The sequence below is a fragment of the Prosopis cineraria genome, unplaced genomic scaffold (assembly GCF_029017545.1).
Source record: "Prosopis cineraria cultivar Desert tree isolate PC_DT_omini unplaced genomic scaffold, ASM2901754v1 PC3, whole genome shotgun sequence".
NCBI classification, from domain to species: domain Eukaryota; kingdom Viridiplantae; phylum Streptophyta; class Magnoliopsida; order Fabales; family Fabaceae; genus Prosopis; species Prosopis cineraria.
In genome coordinates, this window is record NW_026555334.1 from 36,163,455 (window position 1) to 36,176,080 (window position 12,626).

The 12,626-nt window shown below is 33.8% G+C and overlaps 1 protein-coding gene across 1 annotated transcript; it reads left to right on the forward strand.

The window, feature by feature from the left end:
• Positions 1-8,534: 8,534 nt before the first annotated feature.
• Positions 8,535-9,839, forward strand: LOC129304386 (ethylene-responsive transcription factor LEP). The gene has a single exon (XM_054944019.1). It carries the CDS (start codon positions 8,754-8,756, stop codon positions 9,576-9,578), a length of 825 nt encoding a protein of 274 aa, XP_054799994.1. The 5' UTR covers positions 8,535-8,753; the 3' UTR covers positions 9,579-9,839.
• Positions 9,840-12,626: the final 2,787 nt, after the last annotated feature.

Sequence of the window (12,626 nt, forward strand, 5' to 3'; positions counted from 1 at the left end):
TCCAATTTCTTGGTGTAACTTGTTTTGAAAGTTAAACTCATGTCATTAGCTAGTGTATGTAAAGAACTTTTTATAAACACCTAGATAACATCATTCGAATGTTGGATGGAGAATCGAGATGCATCGAAAGTTCCTCAATTTTGCTATCAAATGACAGTAGAATCTGCTATCATTTTTGTGCAGCACGCTGCGGCGCATGGCACCTAAGTCACTACGTGTGGCACAGAGAGCAACACACCATGGTGTAGTGTGCATAAGTCATGGTGCATTACCTTGTTTCACAGCAAATGAGTTATTTTTCAACTGTTTTTTATTTTTTTACTCCTCCAAGGTATCTCATGCTTTCGTAACTTATTTTTACTCTAATATAAGAGATTATGATTGATTTAAACTCATTTTGATTAAGAAAACTTGAGATCCCTTGATTTTAAGTTAAAACTTGGTAATCATCTTTTTAGGTTAATCCTTGATTACCATGAGTTTGTTTGATTAATTGTGGTTAGTAGAATGAGATTTTACAAATATGATAGAAGAAAAATGTTTCAATGATCGTAGCTCAAATATTGAAATCTATACCTTCAACTTACTTCGTAACAGGTATTTTTATTAAAATTCTATTGAAGTTGAGCAAAAGCAACTAGATAAAACAATTCTTAATTACATTTCTTAGTGATGAAAATGGATGAAAATAACTCTGGTTTGGAGAATGACAATATGACTGGAATACTAGGGGAAATGGGGAAGAAAATGCAAATTTACTTGAAACACTTCTCACATTGTCAGCTCTTGATAATTCTCTTGAAACCATCAAGGAAATTGAATCACACTTTTGCTCTTCAAATGCTTAAGGAAGCCCCCTTGATGATTACTCAGATATAACATATAAAACACTTATCGAGACTACTGTTGGACCTCCTTACTTTTATTATGTATCTGTCATCCAAACTTTAAGTGTCACCAATTAAAAGAAGCTAATAGCTTTGAAGAATCTAAAGGTTTTAAAGATCATACATAGGAGAATGACTTAATGAGGCAATTGTTAATTAGCTTTAAAAAATGTAGCTATTTATAACTTCTACGATACAATTAAGTGGATTTATTTTGTTTTGTCTTGTTGTAACATAATGTAGCTTATGTTGTTAAGATGTAAAAACATGTTATTGTTTAATAACAAATGAATTTGTTGGCATTCAATTATTGTTCTTTATACTTTAAGTTAGTATGATTAAGTTTTACATATAACAATAGTAACTATTGAGAATATCATTTGGTGTTTTCATAAAAAATGAGCAACGTTTCATAATATTCATTTGCATTTTCATAATAACCTTTTGGCATTTACATAAAAAATGAGCAAATTTTTAGTATATTTGTTTGCATTTTTATGAGAAATGAACAAATTTTTAAAATATTCATTTGTGTTTTTAAAATATTTTTAGATATTTTCATGAAAAATAAGTAAATTTTAAGAAAAGTTATCTTTAAACTACTCACAAAAGCTTATAGATGATTCTAAACTCAACTATAATCAATTACATCCCTTAACTTTAGAGATTTAATAGTTTGTGTCCCTGATATTTTTCTATTAAGTGGGTTCCATATTTAATTTTTTTAATATTTTATTATAAAATAATTAATAGTGAGTCTCACAATTATTTTTAATATCTTTATAATATAAAAATTACCCCCCTCCCCCGGCTCGAGGCGGGTAGGGGGTCTTCCCTCTCTGTATCCTACATCCCCCCTAAATCAACCATATCATCCGTGTGTATTTGTTTGCTGTCGAAACTATCATTGCCTTCTATGTAAGTATGAGTTAAATACTTTGTGGTCTTTAACGAAGGTGTATGGTATGTAGATGAACTTGGACATAGACACGGACACGGTTCAAGACGAGCTAGATTTTGAGTTCTTGGGAAACCAAAGTGCTTAGCCATATACGGTTCAAACAAACATCATGAGATTTCTCCAAACTTGAGTCTCTACCTTACTGAGCCTAGTTCTCCCTCCTTGGTCTACCTTCCTCCTTTGCTTGATTCTTCTCCCTTACTCGGCCGTCACTACTGCTGTTAGCTGCAACATCGTCGTTATCGATTGTGGCAGTTGCTCTAATACCTATGACGGCTTGAATACCTCAAGAGAGCACGTGTTCTATTTATCCACAATCTCTGCCACTGCAAGCAACAACCTTTAGGTTCCCTTCTTTATCTCGCTGCTGTCGCCGCCATGGCTGCAGCAAACTTTCCAAGACATTCTCGTTAACATGAACTGGGCTACACTGATGTTTATATTCCTTAACATGAGCTGGGCTTCATTCGGACAAGCAAGGCATGGAGTTCAGAGCACCTTCTCCAGAATCTCTTATGGTGTAGCCAAATGAAGACATGTATTGCATATTCATTTGGAGTGTGGAATTTTTTTTTTTTTTTACTTTTTTTTGTGCTCTAGTAAGGCTCATTGATGACGTGCATTGCAAATTTATTTGGAAGAGAGAGAGGGGAATGAAGGAGAGAGGAAGGAGGAGACAAAGATGATGAGGATAGATTTGAAGAGGAGAGAGAAAATAAAAATATAAAAAAATTATGTGGGACCCACAAGTAATATTTTATAATAAAAATATTAAAAAATTAAAAAGTGTGCCCACTAACAGAAAAACACACAAAGGAAATGACATGCTGCTAGAAGAAAAAATATTTGAAATTGAGATATATGAATGATTTATAATTGAATTTAGAGTCATTTATAACATTTCGTGTATATTTGAAAGGCAAAATTGACCATTAACCCTTTTGAGAATATCTATTTGTGCTTTCATGAAAAGTAAGCAAATTTTTAGAATGCACATTTGTGGTATTCTGAAAACATAATGTTTGTGCAATATTTAATCCCAAGTTCTAAGTCATATTCAAATATATTTTTGATATCCTAAAAATATAATTTAGCTTACATTTATTCAAATATGCATTTTGAATATCCTAAAAATTTACACTTAGTGTTATGTTTTAAGACCATATGTAGGTATATTCAACCATGTGCAACTATTTTTTTTACTATATGGATCCACTCTTTAAGAAAATATAATTTTTCTTCTATTTATTTGAATAACTATTTTAGATATCCTAAAATTTTTACACTTAGTGTCATGTTTTATAACCATATACAAGTATTTTTAACCACATGTGATTCTTTTTTTCACAATATGCGACCACCATTTAAACAAATGTAATTTTTCTTCCATTTATTCCAATAACCATTATAAATATCCTAAAAATTTCACATTTAATGTCATATTTTAGGATCATATGCATGTTTCTTCAACTACATGCAACTCTTCTTTCACAATATGTAATTACGATTCAAGAAAATATAATTTTTATTTCATTTATTGAAATAACAATTTTAAATATCTTAAAAACTTTACACTTAGTGTCATGTTTTATTATCAAATCTAGGTATCTTCAACTATATGCGATTCTTCTTTTACAATATACAATCACCATTTAAAGAAATGAATTTTTTTCTTTCATTTATTTGAATAACCATTTTAGATACTTTAAAAATTTACACCTTGTTTGATATTTTGACATCGAAGGACCTTATTTAATATATTAACAATGAAGGACCATGTTTTACATATTGTCCCCAAATTATTGACAATGAAGAACTTTGCAACACATTGACAACAAAAAACCTTGTACAATATATTGACAGTGAATGATCTTGCTCAACCTTTTTTTTTTTTAAATTACAAGGGGCAATCTAGCATTTGGAGCTTTGAATTAATGTCAGTGAAGGACCTAATGTCCCAAGTCCTTCTCAACAAAATGAAATTTGGTGTCTTTTTGGACAATTTTTCCAAATCTATATATCATGTAAAAATTCGTTTTTCCTTTTGCTTTTTTTACCATCTATGTAATGCCATAGGAACTAGTGCATCTACTTATAAAAATTCAAGGACATGAAATTCTTATTTTCTATAAGGGTTATTTTTGAAAATTAAGACTTGTACTTAAGGATGAAGAACAGGAGAAAGTGCTTCTTTCCTATTTTGACAAACAAGATGGCATACAATGGGGCCCACTAGAGCCGCACATGAAGACAAGGCAAACTTCACGAGAAGGAGCAAGATTCATGTTCTAAGAGGTGGATGTTTGCCACGAAATTGATACTCCTATCCCATGTAACCACTCAATGACAACAAGAATGAAAGGGATTGTCCATTATTGTGTTTCAATTTACTTAATTCCTAAGGAACAATAACCTCCTCGATATTGTCATTTTGGATAGTTGTTCCATGTTTCCTTGGTGTGTTAGGCGCTGTTCATCACTTTGTTTACATTTTCCCACGAGCTTGTTTTCTTTTCATACATATTAGGTGTCAGCTTATGTGGAGTAATATACCTGTCAGTTTGAAGCAAAATTAGTAACTATTTTCAGAAACTCGAAACAAAAATATTCGCAGTTACCTTCTAATACTGCAGCTTCTGTACTTTGGATGTAATCCCTATGAAATTCAAAAGCATCACAGACGTAAATTTGCATTCTTTAATTAGCTGCTTATATATCATGATTATTATCATTCCAAGTCTATTGTCCTAAAACCATGTCATAATAATTTAACAATCCAATCATTCATTTCCATGAAGGCAACGACACTAGGCACCAGCAAAAGAAGTTATTGCGTATGACTGTGCACTATACTGTGTTAGTCAAGATAAGATTATTGATACGGGATTCAAACAAGAAAGACAAAAAATACCATTAAATACAGTTGATTTACGAATCTTTGTCTCTCTTTTTCCTTCTTTTTTCATCAAAAGTAGAAATTTCAATTTTCACTCTTCAACAAACATAAAAAGGAACTTTCTTTTGGACCAACTCAAAATGAGAAAAACTACCTAACCCAGATGGTAATCAAATGATGGTTTCAACAAACATAAAAATAACTTTAAATGCAGAAATTCGAGGGATATGTTCACCTTAAATGTAGGGCTACGTCTAATAACTATGTCTTAATCAAACATCTTAGTTATGAAAAATGTTGAGCCAATATTGGCATTATTGGTTAAGGGGTAACATGGGGGGAAATATTTCATTTGTATCAATTTTTAGGTTAATTTTATCTACTACGATTCAAACTCGTGATAACTAAACATAGACTAAATAAATTTTAAAATAAAGTAAAAGTGAGCTTTCTGCTCTTCTATCTTATCCTCTCTCAATGCAATTCAATTAAAAAGTTCTTATAATAAGAAATGGAAGGAATATCTGGCCCCAAAAAAAAAATAGAAATGTAAGGAATAGATCTTCGAACTAACATTTAAAGTAGGGTGAACAATGTAAAACGGTTTCATGATGCCTTTAGTTTGAACTGTCATCGTAGTAGCTGATTAGTGATTAATGAGTTTTAAAGCTAATTTATGAAGAATCATTGACCATAACTTTCTCATTTTGCGGGTGTGGGACTAATATGCTTTGGGTGCACGCACAACTATAAGCCTTTGAAGAAGACAAAAGTAGCCATTATCATATGTTTAACCTAAATTAATGAACAGTATCAAACGCATTTAATTCAAATCCCAATGGATCTTTATATTAAAAATACTTTTGATATCAAACTGGGTGGCCAAAAAGCAGGGTAAAATTAACATCTGTCTCCTCTTCTAAGTCTTTTGTGGGTTCTTCCACCAATCTTTTTCTTGGACAAATCACTTTAACTTAGTACGTTTATATTGTACATCAACATGCTGTAATTTCAGGAGGACCACTTTAATTTTTTTTTTTTTTTGGTTTTTGGGAATATGAATGGGAAACTTCATTCAGCAGAATGCAAACCAAAAATATACAAGATAAAAAAAACCACCTAAAGACCACTCCTAATCAACAAATGGGTGGCAAATAGAACAAATTAAAATCATTAGGGATAGGCAAACTTAGCTAGATAATCAGGCATACTATTGTCTTCTCTGTACAGAAAATTAAAATTAACAAAACCACTTCCCACATAAAATCTGTTTTAGAGAATCAATGATATTCACAAAAGGAAGATAATTATGGTTGTCTCTTGTGATTGCAGCAATGGCTTGCATACAATCACAAAAGACTTCCACATTCCTATAACCCTTTTGCCAGCAAAGTTCAAGGCCTTTGAAAGGAAATGTCTTCAATTAGTATCCAATGGCTATTCCCCTTTGATATATGTACTTTAAATCCAAAAACCCTTCCAATAAAATCATTTAAGTACTATGCAACTAAATTTCTGAACACCATCAGAAATTAAGATGTACTGTGTTTACTAAATGTTATCTCAATGCCAATTGCACCTTCCCAACAACAATCCTGATCCTGAGATATCCTAGATGAAATATGGGACCAGAAAGTAATCAGATTATTTGTCGTGACTGAATATTATTCAAACTTTCTAATCCCTCCTTTACATTGATTGAAAAATTGGTCAAATTCATACACAACATTGTTAGGGACATCTGGTCAAAGTTCCACTAACAGGTTTTGCAATTAGTTGTCTCTAATTAAGAAATGCCTAGTCATTGTTTTCTTCAAAAAAGTTGCGCCTATGTGTTTTTCTCACATGCTCCCCAACATGGCTTCGTCTCAATCAGTTTCCTTTACATTTCCAAACGTGAATAGAAATAATATATACTAGCTCCAACCTTCGCAAAATTTTCAAAGGAAATATTACCAATAAAATATGAACACTTAAAAGTTAACTTTGGTGTTTGAAGTTTGATGAAAAGACGAGAAGACTGTGGAGCTTATCATTGATAATTTCATGGCTCAAATTGGGTGCACATGGGTGAGTAATGATATTCCTTAAATACCCCATTATTAAAAAAAAGGAAGAAAGAAAAGTTCATACAAGTTAGACTTTGACAATAACCTAATAATGGATGAATATTTCATTTCATCCCAAAAAAAAAAAAATAGAGAACTCTAGATCGCCTCCTCAGAATCGTTCCGTTTGAAGACCAGAAAACAAAACCCTTTACCCTGCCTCAAACATATTGGGGAAAAACAGGCCTTCACATTGAGATAGCAAAAAAAAGCCCAATAAATTAATTGTAACCGACAATATAAATAAAAGAGGAACGGAAGAAGTTTACCCAAAAAAAAAAGGAAAGGAAGAAATGTGAGTTGCTAAAACTCATAAGTAATGGTGTATTTAAAAAAAAAAAACTCATAAGCAAAGAATTGCATTCAAAGAGGTGAGATTTCTACAGATGGGTGTAATTATGGCTCTTGATGATCACCATTCCAACTGGCAAACATTATTTGAGTAATAATTTGCACTGTAACTCGTTTTAAATGGACAGTTCGATTCTATACCTAAACAAGACTGAATCATATACCATTTATATAGCCATTAAAAAATGATGGCACAAAAATCACAGCCGAAAAAAGTGTTCACCAACTTCTTCAATTTTGTTTCAAAAACATATATGTATCACTTTGGAATAGCCATACATATACACGTCTGCATGTGTGCGGGGAAGAAGAGCAAAGCACTTGAACTCAATTCCTTCATGAACAGAAGAGAAATGCTTTACGCTAATAAATCACAAGAAATCTCTTCAGGCAAGGCACGCTGCATAAGCATGGAGCCAAATTATCAAATGTAGATTGATCATAGCACCCACATAATCACCAATGATAAATCTAACTAATTTATTCTAAAAGATCTCATCTTCTAAGTACTCTAAATGGGACCTAATAATCATCAGAAAGAGCACGAAGCTCTCCCACCTGCAATTATCATTAGAATGTGCAGCTGAGCTTCATAAACTTTTCCCTTTTGGCTGATCCATTTCATGAGATGAACCTTCATATTCATATATAAGTAGCGATTCTATATCTTTTTAGATTTTGTGTGGAGTCTATATGATTAGTTCCTCATTCATGTACAATCCCATGTTTTGATGGAAAGGTCACATGCAGCAACTTTGGACTATATGGGGTATTCAAAACGAGACACGTAATTAAAAATAATATTTGCTAAATCAAAACAAGGCACAACTTTGATTGAAGAATAATCATCAAATGGGGCATCTAAGAGAACATGCTTATCATGGGCCATTTTGATTTCTAATTATACCACCCACATATATAATTTTCTTTTCCTATCCTGATTCAATTATACTAATGCGCCTTCTACATCTTCCTCTCATCATTTGAAACTCATTTCTTATTAAGAGTTTTGTAAGTTTGCCTGGACCCCTCAAGAGCCAGGGATGGATTCTGTTTCCCTGCTCCTTCCCTTCAATTTTTTTTTTTTTTCACGAAGAGAGTTTCCTTTCTAATAGACTAGATTGCTCAATAATGACATAACTGCAACAGAAGCTTACATATATGTGGATGAAGTTTAGAAAGAGAGGCCACGTGTTGACACTAATTCATAGAAGGGATATAGATGGAATTCATGGAAATGTTGGGGGGCTAATAGGAGTTCTCCCGAGCTAGTTCTCCTTATTTAAACCATGGATTCACATGCTGACTCCACAACAACAACACAACACAACAACAAACGAAAGAGGAGGGAAAGAGCAAGAGTGACTGCATGTCATATTGGCAACTCTTCTGCTCTCTTAACTTCTCTTCTTCCAAATAATATTGCTTTTGATTTTTACTCGCATGCTTCTCAGTTGTGTCTCCTGCCCCTACTTCCCTCTATTATATGCTCCTCGTTTGTTCTTCCACGTACAAGACAACTCATCTCTCTTACGTAATTCATCGAGCACATGATGAACCCATTTTCGTCGTCGTCGTCCAAGGCCAAAAAGAAGCAAACGGCGACAACAAGCACAGCTACAGCAATGGCAACAACACAAGAGCAAAAACATGAAGCGGCATGGGGAGGGAGGTACCTGGGTGTCCGGAGGAGGCCATGGGGAAGATACGCCGCGGAGATCCGAGACCCTTCTACCAAAGAGAGGCATTGGCTCGGCACCTTCGACACTGCTGAAGAAGCCGCGTTGGCTTACGACAGAGCAGCTCGGTCCATGCGCGGCTCACGAGCCCGAACCAACTTCGTCTACTCCGATACGCCCCCCGGTTCTTCTGTCACCTCCATTATCTCCCCTGACGAAGAAACCCACCAGAACCACGACTTCTCGTCTTTCTTCGACCAAAACTCGCTCACCCAACAATCCTACGCGAATCCTCAACTCGCCGACGGTTTCATCGCGTTTTCGGATAGTAACAATTGGTCTTCACTTTCAACTGAGGCTTATAATTATCCACAACATCAAGTTGAAACAGTGGAGGGTCATAACCTAACACATTTCCAACAACTGTATGATGATAGTAACACTGAGCTTCCTCCATTGCCACCAGATATTACGAGCTCAGCGGGATACGAAATGGGCAATGGGTTTAGCGGTAACGAATTCGGATACTCGGAGCAGAGCACCGTGACGGAAACAAGCGGGGGATCGTACCCGTACTTGGGTTTCGATACGATTGATTACGTGCATAGCCCGATGTTCAGCACAATGCCACCGGTGTCAGAGAAGGAGCCGGAGTGCTTCGACTTGGGGAATTCGTCTTATTTCTTTAGAGGTTGAAGATTACGCTACTTCATGTTTTTTCCGAGTGTGCGGCCATGTTTTTCGTTGATATGTATATTGCAGTGAGTTTGTGTGACCTTTGATGCGATGCGAAGGAGAGAGAGAGAAGACCGACGAAGATGACGATTTCGGCGTGTTTTTGTGGTATGGGCTTTTGTAGGGCCTTTCTTTTGAAACTCGTTTCTTGTTGCATAAATGGGCCCAGCTTTATTGGCAAAGTCCATAATCTTTCACCAGATAAAAGAATTTTGAAGACCATACTCTGATTTAACCAAAAAAAAAAACACGAAAAATCATGTTGTGGTGCCTAGACCCTGCACTCTAATGGGAATTATTAGCAGCCGACGAACACAATTTCGGGTTAGGAGAGTAGGAGACATTTAGATCGAGAGAAAAATACAGTAGAGAGGAACAAAAACTCAGAGGAAAAATTCTTAAAAAATAGAAAAAGAAAATTACTATTTATTTAATTTTCTCTCCTACCTATTTTATTTTAATCCATCCAAACCAAACCTAAAGGTTAACGTTAGAAAATAGCAATGGCTCGTTTTTGGTAAAAAAAAAAAAGATAATAGTGAAGTGGTTTTCAATTCAAACGTTATAATTTTTACACGAACAAATGTATGAGCGTGGATCTAATTTAATTGGGCTTTTAGCCTCACCATGATTGGATTTTCCTCAAAGTAGGTGTGAAAAATACTGTTAAAAAATGTTAAGGACGCACATCAAAATGACAATAACCCAACAAAAAGTATGGGGCAGGTTTCTCTGCACTGGGTTTTTCTTCTACTGCTCCTCCTCTACAAACCCAAATTGCTTAAATTAAATTTATATGTTTAAAAATTATTAAATTTAATTTAATAGTTCAAATATGTAATAATTCCTTCATTACAAAAGAGGAAAGACAACTTTAAAAAGTTTGGGGGGAAGGGAGAGGGAGAGAAGTTTTGTATCCAAAATGTTTGAATTGTTGACCCCCATCCCATCTATACATGCTATTTAAACTAGTTTCACGTGACAAGCATTTTTCTAATCTACAAAAGATCTTAATTTTAATTATTTCATCATTATATTTTATGTTTTTTACTCAGAATAAAGTATATAGTTAAAATGTATTTTTTTTAAGCATAAGGCGTAGATTTTTGTTGAGCACAGAAAATATTTCTCTTAAAATGATACTCCCTCCATCACTATATATAAAACATTTTTAACTGAATCATGTAAATTAATAAAAATTAATTATCTAATTAAAAAATCAATAACATTTCAATTTTGCTCCTAATTATTGTAAATAAAAAATAAATCTTTTTTAAAAATAAATTAATGAGAGTACTTATCTTTTTCTCTTTTTAATTTAATTAATAAGAGTATAATGGTCCATTCATTAAAAAAATATGCTAATAACCTCTTATATTTAAAGATAAAAAAAGGTTTTAAAAAACTTCTCACATATAGGGATGGAAGAAATAAGAGCCTACCACTTATTTAAATGATAAAAACCTCTACCACTTATATAAATTTGAATTTGTATGTTTAATCTAATTATAACTAATTAGCTCAGCAAAACATTAATTCATTCCCCTGATAAAAAAATAATAAGTGAAAAAGGGATTATGCTAGCCATGGCCGTTAAAATGCACTTTACATCAACTGCAAAGATAGAAAAGGTGCTTTTTTTTGGTAGAAAAGAGGGTAAAGCCCAAGGGAATTAATTAACTAAGTAAAGGGGGGATTGAAATCCCATACAATCATTAAGCATAAGGTCCTTTAGAAATAAAGGAACACTATCGAACAAGGAAGAGACTTTAAGTGCCTCTTTTGCTAAATTGTCAACATCTTGGTTCTGAAGTCTTGAAATATGGTTCATCTTGATCTACTAATTGAATTTCAGCATCTTGATAATCTCTAAATATGGCTGTAATTGGAGGAGATGTCAAGATAAGAGCCTAGAATCGTCAATAGGTTTTTGCAATCAAATTCTAAAATAATATTTTTGAAGAACAAATCCCAAGCAATTTGAAGGCCTTTAAGACAGGCCCAAGCTTCAATCTTAAAAGGAGTACATTGACCCGATTGAAAGGTGAATCTTGCGATCCAAGTACCTAAATGATCACGAAAGACTCCTCCACATCCAACATTAGAATTAGATAGAGAGATAGCACCATCAACATTGGGTTTTAAAAAAACTTATAGGAGGAGGGAGCCAGGTAGATGGGTGTGTATATCTTCACTGTTTTGAAAATGATGATAGGAAAAGGATTTCCAAATAGCTAGCAAGTATGATGCCGAGTCCTTGGGTTTAATGAAGTATGATTGGAAAATAAAATTATTCCTCCATTTCCAAAGGTGCCAAATAGAGACTCCCCAAAAAATACTCCATTCCAAGTCTAGGAGATAACCTAAATCACTTTTAATGTTTAAGTTGACCTAGTCTTTAAGAGAACAAGAGAAAAAGGTCGAGTGGTATTTGTTATCCACTAATTGAGACCAAAAGCATCTTGCATAATGACAATCATGCAAGGTGTGAAGAGCATTTTTATGTGCCAAGTTGCACTAGTTACAGAGAGAAGAAGCATAGGACCATAAGCCTCACCATAAGTTGGTAGGAAGTTTGTTATGGAATACCATCCAAATAAAAAGTCATAATATCGTTCCTAGCTTGAGGGGAGGGTGGGAGAATGAATATAAGCTTGAGAATGACATCATTTGAAAGAATAGAAGCTAATTTGATTCCCAGGAATCGAAAGCCACCCAATCTACAACTTTACTTTGTTCTTCAAAAGGAGATAAAGGTCTTACATAGAGATCTTTCAATTTTGTGTCAGGAATCAACCAAAAATTATCAAAGAAGGAGACATGTAGGCCATTACGGATCTACCATTTAGTGCCATTAAATAAAAGCCATTTCAATTGATGAGACTTTATCGAAGATAACTAGAGGAAAATTCCAAGCAAGCTCAACTAGACTTCGTTGAAAGAGTTAAGTTGCATATACTCCCTCTGGTCCTTATTACATGATACTTTCAACTATTTCACATATATTAA